General features: G+C 54.1%; 7 protein-coding genes across 7 annotated transcripts; 3 read left to right on the forward strand and 4 right to left on the reverse strand.

Annotated features, from left to right (window-relative positions):
• Positions 1-1,014: 1,014 nt before the first annotated feature.
• Positions 1,015-2,986, forward strand: GMORB2_0131 (threonine synthase; the record flags this gene model as incomplete). Its single annotated transcript, XM_035462117.1, has 4 exons — positions 1,015-1,110; positions 1,336-1,609; positions 1,699-1,904; positions 2,006-2,986. 4 exons carry the CDS (start codon positions 1,015-1,017, stop codon positions 2,984-2,986), a joined length of 1,557 nt encoding a protein of 518 aa, XP_035325047.1.
• Positions 2,987-3,739: 753 nt separating this feature from the next.
• Positions 3,740-5,225, reverse strand: GMORB2_0132 (Mitochondrial carrier protein; the record flags this gene model as incomplete). The annotated part of the gene is made up of 4 exons (XM_035462118.1): positions 3,740-3,963; positions 4,148-4,300; positions 4,383-4,787; positions 4,868-5,225. 4 exons carry the CDS (start codon positions 5,223-5,225, stop codon positions 3,740-3,742), a joined length of 1,140 nt encoding a protein of 379 aa, XP_035325048.1.
• A 1,731-nt stretch (positions 5,226-6,956) lies between these two features.
• GMORB2_0133 (4-hydroxysphinganine ceramide fatty acyl 2-hydroxylase) lies at positions 6,957-8,162 on the reverse strand (the record flags this gene model as incomplete). The annotated part of the gene is made up of 2 exons (XM_035462119.1): positions 6,957-7,344; positions 7,426-8,162. 2 exons carry the CDS (start codon positions 8,160-8,162, stop codon positions 6,957-6,959), a joined length of 1,125 nt encoding a protein of 374 aa, XP_035325049.1.
• A 3,017-nt stretch (positions 8,163-11,179) lies between these two features.
• Positions 11,180-12,379, forward strand: GMORB2_0134 (uncharacterized protein; the record flags this gene model as incomplete). The annotated part of the gene is made up of 3 exons (XM_035462120.1): positions 11,180-11,443; positions 11,633-12,022; positions 12,158-12,379. 3 exons carry the CDS (start codon positions 11,180-11,182, stop codon positions 12,377-12,379), a joined length of 876 nt encoding a protein of 291 aa, XP_035325050.1.
• Positions 12,380-12,903: 524 nt separating this feature from the next.
• GMORB2_0135 (Ion channel regulatory protein UNC-93) lies at positions 12,904-14,895 on the reverse strand (the record flags this gene model as incomplete). The annotated part of the gene is made up of 6 exons (XM_035462121.1): positions 12,904-13,246; positions 13,329-13,601; positions 13,760-14,117; positions 14,265-14,512; positions 14,593-14,656; positions 14,721-14,895. 6 exons carry the CDS (start codon positions 14,893-14,895, stop codon positions 12,904-12,906), a joined length of 1,461 nt encoding a protein of 486 aa, XP_035325051.1.
• A 2,358-nt stretch (positions 14,896-17,253) lies between these two features.
• Positions 17,254-19,924, forward strand: GMORB2_0136 (Heterokaryon incompatibility protein Het-C; the record flags this gene model as incomplete). The annotated part of the gene is made up of 4 exons (XM_035462122.1): positions 17,254-17,401; positions 17,485-18,164; positions 18,232-18,953; positions 19,018-19,924. 4 exons carry the CDS (start codon positions 17,254-17,256, stop codon positions 19,922-19,924), a joined length of 2,457 nt encoding a protein of 818 aa, XP_035325052.1.
• Positions 19,925-20,281: 357 nt separating this feature from the next.
• GMORB2_0137 (uncharacterized protein) lies at positions 20,282-21,670 on the reverse strand (the record flags this gene model as incomplete). The annotated part of the gene is made up of 1 exon (XM_035462123.1): positions 20,282-21,670. The coding sequence occupies one exon, from the start codon at positions 21,668-21,670 to the stop codon at positions 20,282-20,284; it is 1,389 nt and encodes a 462-aa protein (XP_035325053.1).
• Positions 21,671-22,678: the final 1,008 nt, after the last annotated feature.

The raw sequence follows: 22,678 nt of genomic DNA on the forward strand, positions 1-22,678 counted from the left end.
TTTATCCATGTTGATTCCAGTAGTGCGAAGAGCCAAAGAGCGATCTTTGTCCACTAATACGTCTTGAGTGATTCTTCTCTCCTTTCTCGCTCTGGCGATTTCCACTTTTTCTGTTTTTCTTTCTCCTTTTTTCCTCTCTTCTCTTTCCGAGCACTTGTATCTCCTGACAAGTGAATGGTGACCTGTTGATTCTATTGTCTCTTTACCCCTCCCTGTCTCTCTCGTGGTGTCTTCCCCCCCCTCTATCATCTCTCTGCATATCCCCCCCTCCTCTGCCCCTCCATCATGTCACAAGGATGGTTTCATAGCGTTGCATTGAGAAAGGAAACCTACACATATATATTATATTATACATATCACATATTTATATATAAAGAAGTCGCACAGCACATTCTGCATAGAACAAGAGGTTTTAGTACCGTGATGTTACCGCTAGACTTAGCAGCAGTGAGGGAGGAGATGACATTGTTATTAGCAGTACCTAATAGCGCCGTAGTCATTGTTCACAGTAATAATACTGAGAGATACAAACCCCACCTGCCCGGGGGGAAAAAAAATGTGCCCGCAACGAAGCAAAAAGTTGGTCCCCGCGCTTGCTGCCCTGCCCCCCACTTCGTACCATCCTTCAAAGAGCCTCGGGGGGACTCATCCTCTCCCACCTCTCCTCCCTCTCTCGCCTCTTTCGCCTCTTTTTTTTTTCCTTCCCCTTCCCTTTTCTCTCGTATAAGAGAAAGGCCAACCACGCACCTTAGCAATCTACCTTTCGATCAAGCCAAAAGCTCACCGGCCCGTCTCCCCCGCCGAGAAAAAAATTCAACAACCGTCCCTCCTCCCCCCCCCAAATCTCCAACACGACTCTTCGACGCCGGACGGCGGCCAAACAACGTCACGCTTCTCTCCTTCTGCCCCGCGCTTCCCCTCCGATACCGCCCGTCTGACAGCCGGCCGCGAAATATACATAGGAAGGGGACGGAAAGAGAATAAATTGATTCTCCTTTGCACCCAACCCCGAAGATGACGGCGAACGGTGCAACCAGCCGAAATGGCGGCTCCTCGGCCACGCATACCCAGGCTCAGCGATACCTGAGTACTCGTGGAGAGGATGAGGGGGTAAGTTGACATGTTTTGCACCCGATACTTCCTCTCTCTCTCTCTCTCTCTCTCGATGATGGACGGGATGCATTGAGAGACTGGGTCTTGGTTTTGGCTAACTCTCTGACGTCTCGTCCCTGCTAGTTCTCTTTTGAAGAGGTCGTCCTCAAGGGCCTTGCAAACGACGGTGGCCTCTACATCCCGGAGGCCATCCCCAAGGTCGAATCCCTAGAAAGCTGGAAGGATCTCAGCTTCCCCGAACTAGCCTTCGAGATCCTCAGCCTCTACATCTCGCGCGACGAGATCCCCGCCGACGACCTCCGCGATATCATCAACCGCAGCTACGCCACCTTCCGCGCCCCGGAGACCACGCCCCTCGTCCACCTCCGCGACAACCTCTACCTCCTCGAACTGTTCCACGGTCCTACGTTCGCCTTCAAGGACGTCGCTCTGCAGTTCCTCGGTAACCTTTTCGAGTACTTCCTCGTCAGGAAGAACAAGGGCAAGACGGGAAGAGGTATGTCCACAACAGAACACACAAGAGTGCGTAAAACTCTCTGGCGAGACAGAAGCGGCTGACACGCCCCTGCTCCCCCTCTTCAACAGACAGGCATCACCTCTCCGTCGTCGGTGCTACCAGCGGTGATACCGGCTCCGCCGCCATCTACGGTCTGCGCGGGAAGAAGGACGTTTCCGTCTTCATCCTCCACCCCAAGGGCCGCGTGAGCCCCATACAGGAGTCGCAAATGACGACTGTCCTCGACGAGAACGTTCACAACCTTGCCGTCACCGGAACCTTTGACGACTGTCAGGTACGTCTTCATCCATAGCCTTCATTAGAGCAGCAGTTCCCCTTTCCCAAGCAAAGCAAGAATGAAGAAGAAATATCACAACTTACATGGCTCGTGCACAGGACATCGTCAAGGCTCTGTTTGCCGACAAGGACGCCAACGAGTCGCTCAACCTGGGAGCCGTCAACTCGATCAACTGGGCTAGGATCCTCGCGCAGATCGTCTACTACTTCCACTCGTACTTCTCGCTGACCAAGCAATCGTCGACGTTCAAGTTGGGCGATAAGGTGCGCTTCACAGTGCCGACAGGCAATTTCGGCGACATCCTGGCGGGCTACTTTGCGCTGCGCATGGGCCTCCCCGTGGACAAGCTGATTGTGGCCACCAACGAGAACGACATACTGGACCGGTTCTGGAAGTCGGGCAAGTACGAGAAGAAGGTAGCTCAGGGCACGGAGGCTGTGGGCGGCCTGGCCGTGGACGGTGCCATGTCGCACCCGGACGGTGTCAAGGAGACGCTCAGCCCGGCCATGGATATTCTGGTGTCGAGCAACTTTGAGCGTCTCCTGTGGTTCCTAGCATACGAGTTCGCCTCGTCGGCGGGCATGGACGACTACTGGAACAAGAAGCAGGCCAGCCAGGAGGTGAGCAAATGGCTGCGCGAGCTCAAGGAGACGGGCGCCTTCGGCCCCGTGTACCAGGACGTGCTGAGCGCGGCCAAGCGCGACTTTGACAGCGAGCGCGTCACGGACTCACAGACCATCGAAACCATCCAGGAGATGTACCACTTCGTCGGTTACGTCCTCGACCCGCACTCGTCGGTCGGCATCGCCGCCGCCCAGCGCTCCATGGACCAGGTGGCCGACAAGCAGCTCCCGCACATATCTCTCGCCACCGCCCACCCCGCCAAGTTCTCGGGTGCCGTCGACATGGCCCTCCGAGGCGAGGAGGGCTTCGACTTTGAGAAGAAGGTCCTCCCCAGTGAGTTTGTCGGTCTGGAGAAGAAGGAGAAGAGGGTCTCGTCCGTCGACAATGACTTTGTCAAGGTGCGTGAGCTCGTCAAGGCTCAGGTCGAGCAGGAGCTCAAGGCATCTCAGGATTAGTTTTTTCATTCTTTCTCTTTTTTAAAAACTTCTCATTTTCCACACACACACATATAAATACTCTCTCTCTCTATTCCTCCTCATCTTTCATCACTTTTTTGTCCCCCATCTCATCTTTCATCTTTTCATACTCTCTTTTTCTTTTTGTTTTACCACATACGATTTTTTTTTGTTTCCTTTTCATGACTATACTTTTTTTTTGTCTTTGCCCGCTTTCTTCCTCTCATATAAAAAAGTCACAAGGGCTGGCTGGGTTGTTTTTTTATTCCCATGTAAAAAGAATTGTTCCCCAAGGTTAATATGCATTTACATGACGTAGTTGTTGACGTACTAGTACGTGGTGTTTTGAATCAGTGACGTGAGGTCCGGGGTAGCACTTTTTTTTTTTTGTTTTGGAGGGGGGGGTTTATGGGTGGAGGAAACGGGGAATATATGATGATGTCGTATCATGGGGAACACGGCTGGTTATGTCAAGGGGAAAAGAAATAGAAGACACGAAAATCAATTTCAATCCTTTTTTTTGTTCATGAATAAGAAACGCCAGATTACATGCAATTGCCTATTGCCGCCCCCCCCCCCCCCCCCCCCCCCCCCCCCCCCCCCCCCGTCCCCGTCCGAACATGACCCTGACCAAATGCCCTTTCAAAAAGACAGGAAAAGCTGAGAATATATATGAAGAAGAAGAATAAAAAGAGGTAGAGAGAAAAGTAGATGGGAGTAGAGTTGTGGAAATGGAGAGTAGAGTGTAAGAGACTAGTAAGAAGGTGGTGCATCTTCCATGGATTTGATATGCTTCTTTATAAACTCGAATGAAGAGAAGAAGATGGCGTTGACGAGACATGATCGGCCCATGGATACCCCCAGACCGCGGTACATGCGACCTTTGAAGAACTCAATCTTGGGGGAGGGGACCGTCTCGCCCTTGGAGTAGAGGAGGGCGTTGCGCTGATAGATGCTCTTGGCCGAGTCGATGGGGTCTAGTTTTTCCCCCCCGGTAGATCAGTCAATCCAATTCAGTCAATCAACATGGATAAAAAGAAGAGAAAGGGGCGAAGAGGGAGAGAGAAAAAGAAGAAGAAAAGAAAGGAGAAATAAAAGAGAAGAAAAGAAAAAGCTTTTTTTAGAGATGTGACAGGTGAAGGCATGTCAAGACAGACTCACAGATTATGGCCCATGATACAAGTCCGCATAGGCCGCCGGCGGTGACGACGGCAAACTTGTTCGTGTTGGGGCTGTCGCCGCCGAATGTGGTGATGAGCTGCTTGCTGCTCTCGTAGACCATGAAGTAGATGGACGTGCCCAATGTCTCGCGCACTATCCAGGTTTTTCCCCAGCTCGTGTCAGTCATAAGTCAATGCGTGTTGAAGAGAAGGTGGGGGGGAGGTGGTGAACGCACTTAGGTGGAAGCGGAAGCCTGTGTAGAGGCCAGCAGCTCCGCGGTGCTTGACAATGTTTCTCATCGTCCTGAGGGTCCCCTTGTTCTGGTAGCTGGATGCCACGGCGCGACTGCGCTCGTCGGTGCCCGATCGCTGCGTCAGGAGCTCCGACACCTGCGCGCTCAGCTTTGTGAGCTCAAACGGGCAGGCCAGGAAGGTGATGGCAGATCCGGCTGTTGCACCGGCCGCACCGAAGCAGGCTAACGAGTACATGTTGGGGTATGTTCCCTGCTGGTTGACGTGTCGAATGACGTCGTAGCCCGTGTTCTTGTTTATCCACCCGGCGTAGGCGTACTTGGCACGCTGGTATATAGAAAACGACACGGTTCGCACGAGGGCGACACTGGCCATTGGGGCCGTCACACCTAGAGGGGGAGGCCGGGGCAATTGTCAGCTTCCAAGGCCGGGAGGTCATCGTTGCACACCATGGGCGCACAAGGCATACCTCTGAAGAAGCCACCGAGTTTCTCGGTGCGGTGTGTGTGGCGCACGCAGTCGATGAAGCCCTTGTACTGGTATGTCTGCATGCGCGTCTTGATGCTGTCGAGGGGGAATGCGGCGAGGGTGGAGAAGACGCTCGAGGTGCTGGCAGCTATCTCGACACGGTATCGCTTGATAAGTGACGCCTCAGACCGGGGATGATACGGCATAGCAGTTCCGGACCCTGCTGCTACAGCTCCAGGGTTTGATTGCACAGGCATGGCGACGGCATTGGCAGATGTAGGTGCATGCTGTAGTTGTTGTTGATTGCGACTGGCAGAAGCAGCAGCAGCAGCAGCAGCAGCCTTTTCCTCGGCAGTCATGCCTGGCAATCGGGTCATGAGACCTGGCTGCCGACTGTTGTTGTGGTCGTGGAAATATCTCGCTGGAGCAGCAGGCTGGGCGCTTCAGACCAAGGTCTCGCACGAGATCTGAGTCATGGGCGCAGTCGCGGCACGGCCAGTTGCCAGGAGCTCAAACGGTTCTCGAGAGCCCCTGGCCAACCGGGGGGGGCAGAGAGGAAACAAGGCGGCCCAGGCGCGATTGGCTATGCGGGAAGGGTTCGCTGAACTAGGATCGAAGCTGCCGAGGGGAGAGGTGGTCGGGTCAGTACAGTTCGATGATGAGTCGAATCGAGGGATGGGAGAGATGTTGGCCTGTGATCGGAGACGGATCGGGATCTGGAGGGGGATGGAGAGTGGAGCTGGACGGTGTAATTGCCGGCGCGCAACTACGTATTATGGGGAGTACATGAACCTCTTTGGCCGATCGGAGGGCGGGGTGGATGCGTAGAGGAGTGGTGATTCTTTCCCGTGTTGCCGTGCCGTCCTAGGATAGTAATGAACGTTTTATATTCGTGTTTGATAAGATATCTGTGCGAGGCACGCGAGTGTGAATTGTGTTTGTCCCAAGTGAGGAGCGATGAACTATTTAGGGAAGGTACCGCTAACTTCATGGTTGCACCTTCTCAAGTAGGCAGGCCCCTGTATGTTTGAATCGCAACTACCCTGCAGCATATTGTGGTTAGGATCGGCTGGAGAATTTGATGCGATCTGCTCTATTTCTTCCTTGTTTCTTTTCTTCTGATCCTTTTTTTTTTGGAAAAAAAAATCTTCTTGAAGATCATGTCACATTTTGAGCCTGTTATGATACTGTATCTAGGAAAGTAATTGACGTCTTTCTATTACGTGTTAGTATCTTCCACCCATGTCTGGACTTTTTTTTATAAAGGACTAGGGATTGGGAGATGAGGCTGAGACGATCTCACAAAAATCAAATCGTAAGGAAGCAGTCAGTGTAGGAAACGGTGAATGTATGAGATGGGCCGTCCATCTGTTGCCATGGACTGGACATTTTCAAGCACCGCATTTACACTACCTGTCTGGTGAACGGACCTCCCGAGGTATCGGTGGACATGGCCTGGTCGCTGGTGATTTCAACCCCAGGCTTCCCGAGGTCCAGACGCTCCATCCAGGACTGTGGCCTGGCCACCTACTGAGGATTGTTCACGGAGGACTGGAGTGGGAAGTTTGTATGAATTGGATGCAACTACTAGTCGCTCAAGTATTAATCTAGATTATTGCATTAAGTATACACGTAGGTAGGTAGGAGATAACTGCAAACAAAATAAGCCATTACATCGTTTCGCCCATCTCGAGCAGCACAGGTCTGCCCTGCCGCCACCACTATTAGAATATTATATGTTTCCATGGCAGATAGGACCACGCACACTGATATGTACACCCGAACCTTTGCGGGGTGATGCTTTTCGTCGTCCATGTGATGTTTCACTGCCGCATAGTGAGAAAAAAAAAGAAAAGAGGAAAAGATTTCATCCCAGATTACAAACCAAACTCCGAGCAGTTCTTTCTTCCGTATTCTCATTCATACATGAGAAGGAAGAAAAAAAAAGAGATCTGCCTATATGCAAAAATCTCCCGACAACACGACGCGTGGTTATCCGAGAGAAGGGAGAAGGTTCCCAAAGAAGTGTTTCCGCGGAAGATGAAAGAAGGAGGGGGGAGGGGGGCTCCCAGAAGACTACGGACCAACGACTAGGCAGATTTGGCGGCGGGGAGGCCAGTGCCAAAGATGTCGTCCCAGAACCTGCTCGTGACACCAAAGCCGAGCTCGTAGTCGAGGAAATGGTGCTCGAGGTGGTACTTCTTGAGAGCCTTGTACCAGAGGGGAAGATTCTCGTGGTGGAGGAAGTAGTGGGTAAGGTCGTAGCAGATGTAGCCGAAGACGCCACCGCAGAAGCCGGCGACGGCGCCGTGCCAGTCCCAGAAGACGAGGGTGTGGGCGAACTTCCAGAAGGGGGTGGCGAGGACGATGAACAGGGTGGGGGGCATGACGAGGCGGTAGCGGTCCATGGGAAGGTAGTGGTGGATACCGTGGAGGAGGAAATGAAGGGTCAGGGCGATGCGGTGATCGGGAAGGTAGCTATCATTCAGCACACGTCAGCACACACGTACATGGAGGGGGGGGGGGAGAGAGAGGGAAGGAAAGAGGGGTATAGCATACCCGTCAAGATGGAACAGGAAGCGATGAAGACAGTACTCAATCAGGGTCCAGAAGAGGAGACCAAAGCCAAAGTAGCCGACCAGACCGATGGGCCCCAGGCCCCTGCTGGCGATGTACATGCCATAGGAGACACAGGGGAGCCAGATGGTGGGAACGACCCACCAGGGCGTGAGGGAGAGGGGCTCGAGAAAGTTGCCAAAGAGGGGGGCAGACTTGCCGCCCTTGTAGTGTCGCGGACGGTGGACCTGGTCGAGGTAGAACTCCTTGCTGAAGCCGCTGCGCCACAGCTGCATGAGTAGAGGCTGGCTGAGGTCGAGGAATTTGTTCTTCTTGTAGTCGACGTTGTAGTCGGTGTCCTTGGTGAGGTCTTCCTCGCAGGACATGCCGGTGCGAGGGTGGACGTACTCGACGGACCCGTCGCCGTTGGCGTTGCTGCTGATGCCGGTGCTGGTGCCATTGGCGCTGCCGTTGGACTTGTCCTTGGCGAGGAAGCCGACGATGGACTCGTCGAGGATCTCGTAGGCGGCCTCGGAGTGAGGGTGGGAGACGGGGTCCTTGAGGATGGCCTCGATGTCCTTGCCGGCGTAGTCGATCAGGAGCTGGCCGCCGCCGGGGTGCTCGTCGATGAAGTCGGTCAGGTCGTAGACTTTTCCCTGGTAGGTCATGTAGCATGACCTCTTCGAGTTGTGCGCTTCGACCTCGGCGAGGGTAAAGGTCGGTAGTGTGCGACCGGGCATCTTGGCTGTTGCTGGTGCTTGCCGCGTTTGTTTCGTTTCGGATCGACTGGGGACGGCGGGGTTTCAGTGTATTTGAATAGTGTTCTCTTTCTCCTGCGCTCCTTTTGGTAAGAAAGGAGGGACAAAAAAAATCAAAAGGAACGGAAGAGTCAGACGAGTGACTGCGAGGGCGCCAAAGGACGGAAAGTTATCGGGTATTGGAGAAAAAGAAACAATTAAATGATTGAATCAGCACAGGAAAATAAGGAGGGAAGAGTGTGAAGGAGAACAAAGAGAGAGAGAGAGGGAGGGAGAGGGAAAAAAATAAAGAGTAGAAAAAGGGCCCTGATTTGATTGTTGATGCTGATCTATAGGGGTTAACTGTGGGGGGGGTGTGTGTGTGTGTGTGTGTATGTGTGTGCACGGGAGCCCAAGGATCCGGACTAATACCGTACAGATTGAACAAAAGGCAGGCAAATTTGGGCGTGGCGAGATGCCAATGTGGGAGTGGGCTTACTCAAAGTACTATTGTACCTGCAATACATTATACTCCGTACTCGTACCTACTTCCTACTTGCGTCTTGACAGAGTGGGCAGATCACAAGTCACCCAAGGCTACGAATCTACCAAAGCACAGGATTGATACTCCATATAAAGTACTAGCCTTCAACGAGTAATAACCGTCAAATGGACAGGGGCCACATTCATGGGATTGGAGGGGCTCCAGACTGTACGAGACTACGAGTGAGGATTCAAGTACGAGCAATCTGTACCTGTAAAGGTCAGGCCCAAAGACTGAAGCCAAGCAGTCAAGGGTCAGCGGACTTTTCACGGATGCCGAGGCCAATCTGTGGCGCCACTCTGACTCTTTGCCAGTGCCTGCAATAATACTGTATCCGTACTAGTAGTTGGCAATACCTGTACAGGTAGTCATACAACTACTAGGAACCAGCCAACGAAGCAAGTTGGGGGAAAAGTAACGTGATTGTTTCGCCATGTCAGTCCACTTCCTTCCTCCCATTACTCGGTTTCTTTTCCTTTCCCAGTCTTACACTTTCCTGTCTTTCCATTTCCGGGTCTTCCTAGGCCCATCGACTGGTCTTCCAAACAGCCCACGGTGGCGCTGTCCCCCCCCTCCCCCACCTGTACCTTGCGTCGATGTGCCGCTGTAGAATAAGGCACGGATAATCTAGAGGATTACTACTCGTATTGTTTACCCGCTTGATCGGAACTATGAGTGCTCGTAGAGGCAGGACCTGTAACTCGTAATGCACCTGACAGTTGATAATAATGGGTAATTTCGGTAATATCCTCTCATAGGTGCCTCTTCATCTCGAGCGCTATGCAACTAGGCCTGGGATTCATTACGCCGTGCAAGCGCTAACTGTGGCGCGTGTTGTCTGTGCACCAGCCACATAAACACCGGCCACACCTTGAAATAACTACAATCACATGTGAAAGGAAAGAACAAAACATCTATTGTAAGGAAGGTGCAAAGCACATACGGAGAGGCAGAAGCAGAGGATCTGTTCCAGGCCCTGATATGAAACGTGATTCTTTCCATATACATCATCACCATCATCATCATGGCCACTGCTTGCTAGCCTGGAACCCATCCTTTTCTTACTCTCTCCTTTCATGCGAACCTGCCTCGTCACTTGGTGCAACGCTGCCGGTATATCAACTCTATGGCACACATCAAGCTTCACGACAACTCATAGACATGACGTTTGACGTACTCTAGTCTTCGATATCTGTCCCGTTTCAGATTTCAATTCTCAATCGGCACCAAACCTCACCTTTTAAAAGTCAGAACCAGAGAATTGAAACACCCCAGCCCTTTCGAGGCGCCGCCACTCTGACGATCCTATGCGTGCACTCGCAACAAGTTCAAAACTTCGACCATAGCCACGACGCATAGCCGTCGTAACCAGCGCTCATACCAACGACATTCCTGTCATTGTGCGAGGCCTTGCTAACCGTTCTTCACAGACTTTGTTGACCTGAGACAGAAATGATTGCCAACGAGTTCAAAAGCGCACGAGCATTCGGCTTTCGGGCCGCCGCCGTGTGGCTGCTTCCCGTCTCATTTGTTTAAAACATCGCCGTCCCAACAAGAATTGGACAATGTATACGCTTTGAGCCTCGAGCCATTATCACTCCTGTCTTGCTTGCTGCTTCTCGATCGTCTCAATGTTGCATTAATCTATGACATTACGTAGTGACACTCACGCTACTCGATGATTGGTATGTATTATTCTGTCTTTCTTGGTCCTCCCGTAACGCTACATGAGGGTACATACATGTCGGGCTGACGGCCCGGCCCGTCAACCGTCCTTCTATATACGACAGCTTATACGTAACCTCTTGGAAACAGTACGTCAACTCTCCTGTCAATGAACATGTAAGTAAGGACGTTGTCGTATTCCCTGTTGGAAACTCGAGCACGCAGATCTGGCTAGAACAGCGCGTCCAAGCTTTTCCCATATCCGGCTACCGTAGGAAGTTGACATAAGAAATCTTTATTACAGCCACAGATCAGCCATGCGGTCCAGAATGTAACATGAACGCGCCGGAGTCTTTTCGTTCCATTTCCTTCCGGCAACCTCATCGCTAGGAGTTGAAGCCCCCCAGAGGCTGGATAAAGTATGCCACTGGTTAGTGGTAAAGGTAGAGAGAAAACCAGAGGTCATGTATGCCCCTGTTCCATGATTCGTCATCACACGATATTGCAATCATCACCAAGCTTTGTAGCATCATAGTCGCACCATCCCGCCGCCAACTCTCCGTCTCGATTCGAGATGCGCTACGAAGAGGGTTTTCCGTACTAGCGAAGAATTTGTTGGAAGGTAGAAAAAGTCCTACTAGCTTGCGAAGAAGAAATTGGTAACATGGACGACATGTAACCAGCCGAATGCATATATAAAGGACGGTGTGGCTTTGGAGAACGACCGGAGAGCGCCGTTGCCTCTACAAGACCAAAAGTCGTTTAAACGTTGGAAGCCGACACCCTCGTACTTCCCCACAAACGTCACGCTATGGCCAAAGCTTCCCTTTTCGCCCTGATGGGCGCGGCCATGCCGTCCACGGTGTCTGCTGCTGAGTGGAACTACACCCTGCCACTGCCGGCAGCGGTCCCACGCCTTGACCTCAGAGGAACTATCAATGACGGGCTCCTCGAGGCGCTCCCGATGAGGACAAACTATACTATAGAGCCCTGGGGGTATGGATGGATCCCGAAAGACTGCAAGCGCGAGATCGAGGCCCAGGACTACAAGTCCGTCGACGTGGAGGTCTTCAACGTACGCTACGGCGACTGCAACATGCCTTGGACAATGTGCCGGCACACCAACACCTCCAAGACCAGGGAAGACATGATTGAGGTGAGTTGAAAAGAAAAGAAAAGAAGAGAGAGAGAACAGGAATTGTGCACAGGCAAGCCAGCGCCAGACATGTTCGCATATCCTGACATTCAAGGGGTAAACAAACAGGTATTTGGCCGCATGCCCCTCGACATGAGGGAATTCGTCTCGGAAGTGATCCTCCTGCCTTCGTTTGTCTACGAGGAAAGCGTAGCTCACACTTCAAGCGAGGGGTCCATCACCTTTCAAGATGACGGTCTGTTCCAGACCGTCATGGCCCACGAAATGTCCCACCAGCTCGACTGGTATGGTCAGGCCGACATCACCGGCGGCGGCGGCGCAGGAGCACCCTTCAGCAACTCCAAGATTTGGCAGGACAACTACAACCTTGATACGGCCTGTGTCACTGACTACGCTCGTACTAAATGGAGTGAGGATTTCGCCGAGTCGGGAGCCATGGGATTGTATGACAGGCTGGTTCCTGGTGGCCTCAGGGCTGCGTATCCCAGCACAGACGGTGTAAGGCCTCTCTCTCTCTGTCTGCCTCTCATCTTATTCTGCCTTTTTTTCTTTTTGCTTGTCTCCATCACTCTCTTTTTTATTATTCTCCTCTAAAGAGTAGATGAACTGACACATATCCCGGGAAATAAAAAGGCCTACCACCAACTACATACCTTTGAGACATACATGGAGAGTTATATTGCGCCGAAGCCCAAGTCTACCTGCACCCACCGCCGTTCCAACGGTGAGGCCGTCCCCTTGACAGAATCGATGAGGGCCCTGGGGAAGAAGCCCGATACCTCGTTTGCGTCGTTTGCCGACGTCGAGGTCCTCCCTCGTCCAGAGGAGTCGTTTACCCTCTGTTACCCTCTGTGATGGAAGACCCCGGTAGACTTGTGTGTGCCAGGGCACTATTCTGTTTCTACCTCCTTTCCATCATTCCCTTTTCTTCTTCAATATTCTTCTTCTTCTTCTCTTATCCCTTTGTCTTGTCCCTCTGTTTCGTTTTGCCCTTTAGAGGAGCCGACTTAGACCAGACTGGCGTGTGGAATTCCGAGAGTGGTTTATTTTTATTTTTTTTAAAATAATTAATTAAATTTTTTTTTTTGGTTGACACGGGTGTGCCAATACCATGTAAAGGTTCCTGAAGGCCTGCGCTTTTGGCAAGGACAGAGACAGAAATGTTCAAAAAGTTTTTAGGGCCCGTCTGGCGTCCGAATGTTCGGAATTCATTAGACTGGTAGACGACAGTTGAATTCCTGGACCTCGATGGTGCAACGAAATATATCTTGACCGCACCGCGCTTTCTCTCGTGTGAAAAAAAAATTGTATGCGATGCTGTAAACCCTTTGGAATATGTATATAGTAATATCTACCATCATACGCTGACAACACCCATCCTAAGCTGTCGATCCCTTGGAATCAACGCCCGTGGACTCGGTGATGGTCTCAACAGCCGGCTCGTCCTCCTCCGTCTCCTCGATGAGCTTCGTCTGCTCCGGCCTCTCGGGAACCAGGAGCACGGCAAGCGTAGTCGTCGGAATGGTGATGCAGAGCAGGACAAACGCAACGACGAGGTTGGCCATGGGCGACACCTTAGCGGCGCCGATGCCGAAAGCCACGGTTGATCCGAGTGATTCGAAGGATCGGACCATCCCCACGGCCAGCGTCAGCGTCTCCAGGTCGTCGAAGAAGGCGCCTATAATCCAATAGATGAACATGTAGTGGGACTCGTTGAAGAATCTGTACACACGCAAAGACGCGAGGAAAGAGAAGAGAAGACTGTTAGCAAAGGCAGCTGGAGAGGCGGGATCTGGAACCGTACCTGATTAGGACCATGCTTGCGAATCCCCTTCCGAACCCGGAGTTCGCCCAGTCGAGAGTCACGGCCGGAACGGCGTCGGCGTAGTACTTCTCATTGGCAATCTGCCAGCTCATCAGGCCCAGCATGGTGGTTGCAGAGAAGCCCCAGGCGAACTTGGCGAGGACGGGACGGCTGAAGCGCTTGAGGTCAAAGACCCATCCCCAGATGATGTTGGCCATAGTGGCTACTATGCCTGAGACGAGGGAGCTTAGGGTCCTGGCACGGACGGAGAAGCTGTAGGCGGGTTGTGAGCAAAACTGTTCATAGGCTCTCTGCGTCCTTTTCTCGCTTCTCCTTCTTTTCTCATATCCTAGCCTTCCATTCTCTAGGTGAAACATTGAAGAGGAGGAAGGAAGGAGAAGAGAAGGAGAACGAAGCAGACCGTTACTTACTATGCTGTCTGATAGATTCCCAGGTATGTAGAATTCCAGTTGAAACCCACCATGACGGGAATCAACAGGAACATCTGCTTCCTCTTGAGTAGTGCCCACATGCTCTTCAGCGTCGCCTTGACCGTCTTCTCCCTGCTAGCAATGGCAGCGTTGCCCATCATGGATCCGTCTGAGCGGATGATCTTCTCGGGGGGCGAGATGAGGAGGGAGAGCGGGAGGCCGAGACACTGTAGGCTGATGAGGACCAGGTACGTCGTGTACGATACCTTGCCGCGGTTTCCGTCCTTGACATTGAGGGAGAGCTGGATGGACGAGCCGAGGAGCTGGCCTAGTTCGCGGAGTCCGAGCCATATTCCGGCTGTTTTTATTTATAAATCAGCGATCCGCCCTGGTGGATTTGGGAGTAGAAGAGAGAGGGGGGATGGAGGAGAGAGGGGGAAAAGGTGGAGAAGAGAGGGAGAGAGGGAGAGAGACAGAGGGAGATGGGAAAGTGTCTAGAACGTACTGTACTTTCCGCGATTTCTGACGTCTCCGTATCCGAGGGCAATAGCACCCTCGGACGCCCACAGGGCCGAGGCAGCGATGCCGCATGTAGCCCCGCCAAACAGGACAAACCACTCGGTTCCGTAGCGGTTGTTGACGTACAGAGCTGCCGAGTAGGGTGCGTAGCCTAGGGTGCCGATGATGAGGACCTTGTTGATGCCAATCTTGTTGGCTACCATGGAGAAGATGGAGCAGCCGAACACCATGATGCTGCAGAGGTCAGATATATGCGTTTGGTCACTGGTATCGTATCCTACAGGGGATTGCTCCGAGTACATCGACAAACATACCCGAATGTCAGAGAGTTGGCTCCGTTAACCAGATAAGGCTCCTGCTGGCCACCGGCGCCGGTACCTGGCGACTTTCGTGTCAGTCTCACCGTTTCCCACGCGGAGCTGGTCGTGCGAGTGTTACGTACTGTTGAGCGCATTCCAGATGCCCGGCTGGGTAAAGGAGATGAATCCGACGATGATGACGTTGAACAGCGGACTGCGGAACCATCTCGTGAGGCGAGAGACAGGCTTGGTGACATTCGTGTCGTTGTCGTTGGGCGACGACTCCGTCACCTCGGACAAGGAATTGGATTCCGCCATGGAGTGTGCGTGCGTGCGTGCGTGCGGGCGTGCTTGTTTGCTTGTTCCTTGACCGAGACGTCTTACGAGATGGGATACGGTGAGGAGAGGAGGAGAAGGAGAAGGGAATCCCAAACTACTTGTATTCTTTCACGTGGGAAGAGAAAAATCCTCTACGAACATATTAGGGGTCCTTGGCGGAAACTTGGTCGACCAAAGAAACCAGGGATGGGCGAATAGCTATGCACGATTAAAGGCTAGCGGCGCTGTCGTGATGGCAGCCAAGAGGTTCATGGTGGGCGAGATGGCCGGGAAAACTCATCAACATGGGAATGATGCGAAAGATCCTTGTCGAAACGGTGCCGGCAAGGTGCGATGGGGGGGTAGTCTATTTGTCCGGCATCGGTGCGTGATTGCATCGACGTCTCGCGCCATCGACGGCCGGCCCCGTCGCATCTGTTTTGGGAGGTTGCGTGCGTGCGTGTGGGGACATTCGTTTGTTTAGGATGCCCAGTTCGCTCTAGAATAGATTGAGAACCGAGTGGACCAGGGCTTCTGTCCGTCCTTGATCGCTGTCGTTCATCATAGACGGGTGGCGTTGTGAAGAAAAAAGGAAAAAGAAAAAGAGAGAGAGAGAAACCGTAAAAGAAAGAAGATGGGCCAAGATAGCAAGCAGCTTGTCATAGTGTATTGATACGTGCTGCGGCAGATACTCGTTAGCCGCATGCTCTGGAACCAACACCTTCTGCGCAGCTGTCAACCGTGGAAATCTGCAGTGTATTGATCGCATCGCGTCTCGTATGAGTTTATATGCTGAACGGTTGGGCATATTTTCTTGACCGGCATCACTGATCATGACAGGTCGAGGCATATTGCTGATGGGCCCCTCCGGGATGGAGGTTAACGTTGGACAGACGATAGGACGGTGATATCAAGAACAGATGAAGAACAGATGAGCCCTTCGTCGCGAATTTGCCGATCAAACGTCCCACGATTGTATGACGGGGTCAAGATATTCGCAATAGTAACCGAGATGGCGATGCATGTGCATCGAGCTCAGCAAGGTCAATGTTTTGAAAATCAAGAATCTGACACCTAACAGCAACACACAAACCACCTCTGAGCGAATTGACAATATTTCTGCTACCATCACCCCGTCTTGGTATCAAAACCTACGACTGCTTCATTTGCCTCTGTTCATTGCTTTGGCTTTGATCTATCCTCGCGGTCTTTCTCGCGCCGACTTTGACAATGTTCACGTCATAATCGACCAGACAATGTCTGCTTTTGACTGACAACCCGGGAAAAAGGATGACATGTGATATGCGAGGAGGTTTTGAAATAGCCAGAGAGGAATTTGGCTAGGCTAGTCGTAGCTTGTAAAACAATGCATATCATCTTATTGTTACAATCTTGTTGGTTGCGCTGGTGGATATCGATTATTTAGCATATAATACTATAATACTCGCAGTGCTACATCACGATGCAGTAATAACATCAAGAGCCTTTGCCGTTTTAATCAATCATTACGTTATCGTTGATACTCTTGATCCAACGTGTAAGGGTGCGTTTATCTCTGTGTTGGCTAGATGCGTGCATTAGGCCACTCTGTGCGTCTGCTACTCCTTCCTAGCCAGGTCACCTCGTAACCCACACCTGGCGATGTGAGGCTACGGTTAGACCTGAAAACGGAAGGGTGTGCTCGATTGAAGATGTAGCAGGAAGGTGAGGCTTCCTGCTATTATCTATCTATAGCGAGGACATGTGCGTCCGGCGAATCGTTCTGCCGGACCCGTATGTCACGGGATCCACAACATATCCGGAAATGCAAGAACGGGTACCATTTCTATGTCCATGTTACAATGACACTGTGGCAGTGTCGGTGGCTCAGCTCTGTCCAGCCACAATCATAGGCAAGATATCTTGGTATTACGCGTAGTGGCAGTGGAGATCACCCCGAATGCTGTCAGATGCATGTCATTAACCAGTGTACAGGTAGTGCACGACCAGTAATACGACATGTTAACAAGTAGCTGATGTGTTGGTAGACGGTCTGATACAAGATCTTACTTCATATATATAGTATCGTCGTTTGAATTCCGCGGCCTGATGCAAGTAGGCCGTGCTTTCCTGCTACATCAAACCAGTACAGCAAGTTGCCACACTGCCAAGTTGCGTCAGCGTCATCTTTTACCCTCCCGGCTCCTCCATCAGCTCCCCCCCCCCCCCACTAACTAAAACTTGTCCGCGAGCCCCGATTCCCCCCGCGCGCCGCCATATCTGCCCTTTGTGACATTCGAAGCAATCCTTCCCTATCATCGCACCACTCCGGAATATCCTATACTGTAACGTTATTCCTCCTCTGCTCAGCTGATTGTCATGGGAGCCTTTGGCTGGTCTCGCGGCGGGGGTCTGCTCTTGGCCCTCGCCATCTGTCTAGTGGTGCTGCCCGGCAAGGCCTCGGCTTTCGGCGCTGGAAACATTCCCTCGATTGCCCAGGTCGAAGGTCACAACTGGCGTCACGGAGGTTTGTCTATTCTTCAGGCCTCTCATCCTTCAAGCTGTTTGCAAGTCGACTAATACTGACCGGATCTCGCCGGACATGTATAGATATCGAGGATACACTCGCGACCATCGCCTTCCTCCACGGCAAGAAGTGGTCCTCCATGCTCATCAAGCGCGTCTACTTTGGCAACTTCCTACGCGACTACTCCCAGGCTCTGGACGTGGGCACTCTCAAGAGTATCAACGCTGAGACGCTGCGCATCCTGGTCTGGGTCCTGTCCTTCATGGCCTTCGGCTATGCCACCGATGAGTTCGAGGTCACCAGCGAGAGGCTCGGCGTCTACCGCGCAGAGGAGCACATCGACAACCCGCTAGGCTACGCCGACGGCGTCGACGCCCAGACCTTTGACAAGCGCCTCCGTGGCCCCGTCCTGCCCGTCGAGACCGAGATCGATCATCGGACCGGGATGAAGAACTACATTGCCAACGAGTCAGGACAGTGGGCCACGAGCTCTGGCTACGTCAAGTACAGCCTCGCCCGCAGCATCCACTTTGGTCGTCTGTATACATCAGGCTCCTCGCGCAAGGGCAGGGAGGAAGACCTGTGCGAGGCTCTCCGGTGCCTGGGCCAGGCCCTGCACTGCCTCGAGGATTTCGGCGCCCACAGCAACTACTGCGAGCTTGCCCTACGCGAGATGGGCTACCACAACGTCTTCCCCCACTGCGGAAGGGATACCGAGATCACTGTTCATGGGAAGAGGGTCTTTCCTCTCGTCACCGGAACTGTAAGATGACCGTCTCATTGCTGCTGCATAGAAGTTTGCCTACGCTGACAGGGATATATATATGTAGTTCGGTGCCGTCGACTTCCTTCACAGTGTCATTGGCGAAGCCACAGACCACTTCACCCAGACTGAGGTGGACGAAGTCGATATCGCTCTCAAGAATGCCGAGAGGGGTGTAGGCTCCTCCAGAACCCGTGGCCCCAGCGGTGGCGATGGCGAGAGGGGCTTCCTTGGCTTCGAAAGCCCTGGCGACTTCATCTCCCTGATATCCAAGCTCCCCGGTGTCGGCGACGGCTTTGCCTCCGAGGCCCGAAACCTCAAGGCCCAGTCTGACGCCCAGGAGCGTGAGAACAGAGATATTCGCGACAGGGGTTCGGACAACACCAACATCGTCCCCGGCATGAGCACTAGCTTTGACCCTGTCAAGACGGCGGACAGGATCTACCCTATCCTTCAGTTCCGCGATAGGATTGTCAAGGCCATCAGCATGGGTATCGCCAAGATCCCCGGCCTCGAGAAGCTTCTCGAGCACATCAGCGAGACCCTGACGGCCTTCATCATGGGCCTCCTCGCTCCCTTTATCCGACCCATCATCAAGCAGGTATCCCAGTCGCTCAAGGATGGCTCTATGGGCATCATCTCTGCTAGTACCCGTTCCCAGCACGAGCCCTGGACTGACCCGACCTGCTCGGATCCCACGCACAGCATGCTCTCCAAGGACCACTTCAGCAATGTTCTCAACTCGTGTGCCGGCCGAATCGCCGTCACCATTCTCAAGTATACCGTACCGTATGCATTGCTCTTTTCTGACCCTTCTGCTTCCCTTTCAGAAGCTCCGCTAACACGATATTAGCCGTATCCTGTATGCTTGGGAGAACCCCGGCGTTCCCGTCGACGAGGTAGTCACCGACATCGTGCAAGCCTTACACCACCCCGCCCTGCGTAGCAATCGCTCCGAGCTGCAGCGTGACATGTTCCGCACGATGGAGCAGTGGGTCAACGAGCACCCCCGCCGCCATGAGCTCGACCAGCTCCTGTCATCTGACTCAGTCTACAAGGGTCAGAACCACGTCCTCTCCCAGACGGACGAAAGCAGCCACGGCGGGTACAGCCACGGCGGCGGCGGCGGCGGCCACTCGCACTCGCACGGTGCCGTCGATAGTATGATTGATCGCTACGGCCATGGCAAGGTGACGGGTTCCCTGTGGTCTCAGGTCCAGACACGCGACCTCGATGCCATGGAGGGCCGCGACGGAGACCCACACAAGGACTACACCTCCCACGAATCGGTCCCGCCGTCGCAGCATTTCAGTCAGGGGAGCAACACGTCATACTACCACGACGAAGGCGGCAAGGGCAGCAGTGTTGGGTACAACGCCCCCGCCCCCTCTCCCGGACAGTACTCCTCCGGATACGGCTCCGCCCACCACGGATACCCCCAGCAAGGGTCGTACGGGCCGCCTAGCGGTCCGCCGCCATCCCACGGAGGCTACGGCCACTCGGTCTACGCCGGTTCACCTTCGCCTTCCCACGGGGGGTACGGTCGATCGTCTTATGGCCCTCCCCCGGGACCTCCTCCGCCCCACGGTTACGGCCACCAGTCTCCTCCACCTGGACCGTACGGTACACCACCCATGGGCCCACCTCCCGGGTCGTACCACCCGCCCCAAGGGCCGCCCTACGGCCATCCCGGACAGCAGCATCACTACGGGAACCAGTATCCGGGACAGCACCATGGGGGAGGATATTCCAGATACTAGAAAGTGTCATGTGACGACGCGATTGGGGTTGATGTGGCAAAACGGTTGGATCAGATGCACATAGTTTCCTACAAGACTCGTGACTTTTTTTTTCTCCTTGTCTATTGTTTTTTGTCTTTCGAATTAAAAAAAAAGTCCTTCTCTTGTATTGTCATACATTTTGTGTAGATGCAACCCTTTGATGAGACATGGATGTAAAAGATGAAAACGCTGATGAAATAGGTCCCCTTGGACACATTATAGAAACTTCTGTCCTTTGGATATGCCATAAAAAAATTGCGACTAATGAAGCGAGAGACGGAAAAATAAAGGTATTGAGAAATGGAAGAGAAAAGAAGAACAAAAGGTAGAGTAGATCTACTGCTTCGTCCTCCTAGGATCGAGGGCCTCTGCCCTGCGATGGTCACGTATCTCCTTTGTGCCCAGACTACCCAGGCCGCCTTCGGATCTCCTCGCCCAGCCACCCAGCCTGATGACCTGGCAAGTGGCGTTGTCACCGTCGTGGGAGACCTCAGTGGCGTAGTCTACGACGGCGCGGGCGGCGCGCTCCGGGGTTGGGGCCTCCTTGACGACGTCGACGATCTCCTGGTCCGTCAGGGTGGCGGAGACGCCGTCACTGGTGAGGACGAGGAAGGCGTACTGGGCCGGGCGCATGTCGATGCGGGAGAGCTCGGGCTCGGCCGAGACGCCGATGCGCTTGGAGCGTATGTCCCCAAAGGCGCGGCTGTTGGCCAGGCCGGCGATGCGCTCCTCGCCAAAGCTGTCGCCCGACACCATGGAACCGGCCGGGGCGTAGCGGCGGAGGCGGCGCGACTCGGTCGGTGTGGTGGGGTGGTGGTCCGACGTGAGCGGGTGGGGCTGGCCCGTTGCCGTCTCGCACAGGAGTACCCGCGTATCGCCCACGTGCGCCACCACCAGCGTCGAGTGCGCGTCCGGGTGCCAGAATGGCGTAGGCGTGGGCGTCGAAATCAGCGCCACAGACGCCGTCGACCCGCCCTTGAAGCGCATATCGCTGGGACCTGGAACGGGCGCGCGCGCGCTCGGAGATCCCAGGATCTCGTCGTTGTTGAGCGGCGTGTCGCCCACGCGAGGGTCGTCTGGGTCTGGTCGGTCGGCCTGCGCCCTGACAAAGTCCAGGTCTGCGCGGAGGAAGGCGTACGAGAGCACGGACTCTAAGCAGATCTCGGGCTCCTTATCGTCTGACAGGTTAAAGTACGGCGGGTTGAAGCGCCGGTAGTACCCGCCTATCGTGCTCCGGTACTCGCTCACCAGGTCGCGCTCCATCTGGATGGCTCGGCTCTCGCCCCTGGGAGGCTTATCGCCGGCGCCAGCCTGGTCCTGGGGCTCCTCTGCGTCCTCAGTTCCAGAAGAGAGGGGGCGCGAAACTACGGTGTGGCGGTTCCGCTGCAGCGTGCTCTTGAGGCCAAAGTCGGCCGACGCCTTCTCAATGTACGTGTGCAGCCCGTCCCGAAGGTACGCAGAGCACTGGGTACCCCCGTGACCGTCGAATATGCCAAAGTAGAAGATCTGCGGGTCGCCTAGCGCGCCCTCGGGCGCCTTGGCCTCGCCGGGCTTCTGTCTGACGACCGACTGCGGTGCGCGCTTGGCAAAGGCGGGCACGTCGATGATGCCCGCCTGGTCTGTGTCCTCGTTGTAGGGGCGGCTGCCGCGCGCAGATGCCGCGCCGAAGTGGTGCTTCGCGCGTCGCAGCGGGATGCGCACCACCGTCAGGTCCCGGCCCGGCATGTTGGGCGGGGAAACGGCGGGCGATGGCCCCCCAGAGCCTGGCGTGTGCGGCTCGGACGCGTCGCGGGGCAGCCCGTGGGTGGGGACCCGGGGTACCACTGATTCGGGGTGGAGTGAAGATGACGGCAGGTGTGTGACAAAGTATGTGTGGAAGGACCTGTGAGCTCGGGAAAAATTGCTACTCGAGGGGTGGCGGTGGCCATCATTGCGTTTCTTCGGCGCCTCGGCGGCAGCGACGACATAGCGGGAGTGGCGCGCGACGCTTGTCAAGGAGCGGCCCGGTAATGTTGACAAGCAGCAGGGTCGTTCGCACGGCGTGCGGCTACTCTTGTGGGGAGGAATTGAGTGTCGTAACGGCGGGGGCACCATGCATCTTGAGATAGGCAGGGAGACCGCGTACGGTCGTCGACGGGCTCGCTGTGGTAAGGAGGCCATCAGTCCTGTAGTCAAACGGTGGTGGCTCGGTGTGTGTTGGGGGGTCGTATCATCACCGGGCTGGAGAGGGGGGGGGGGGGGGGGGGGGGCCGGTAGCAAGAGGATGACGTCGAGTCGTAAACGCAAATCTGGAAAAAAGAGGAAAGAGGCAGAGCGGGTTGAACTCGCCAAGCGAAGCCCGTGGTGCGAGGATGGCAGGGCTGGAAGGGAGTCGACTTCCAAAACAGAGGCTCAAGGGGGGGCGGGGAGGATGCTACCGCATGGCGAGGACGACGGACATGAAGAGAAAATGGAAGGAACAAGAGAACAGAATATGAGGGCTATTGTTCTATTGAAACTAACTTTTTGTCGGGCGAGGGCGGAGAAAGGGAGATGGACCGCCAAAGCTAATATGGAGTAGGAGTTGAGTAAATGGTGACGTTGAAGTTCCACCTTGGGAGGGGATTCTTCCGAGCTATTCCATCCATGATACGCCGTAAAGGCAGGCAATACATGCTCGTACATGGTGGTATTATCCATTCCGCTTAATAGGCTCTTTGGTGGGGGCCCGACTATACGAGTACAGGGGCTGCA

Source organism: Geosmithia morbida, assembly GCF_012550715.1.
Source record: "Geosmithia morbida isolate 1262 chromosome Unknown scaffold_0, whole genome shotgun sequence".
Taxonomy (NCBI): Eukaryota; Fungi; Ascomycota; class Sordariomycetes; order Hypocreales; family Bionectriaceae; genus Geosmithia; species Geosmithia morbida.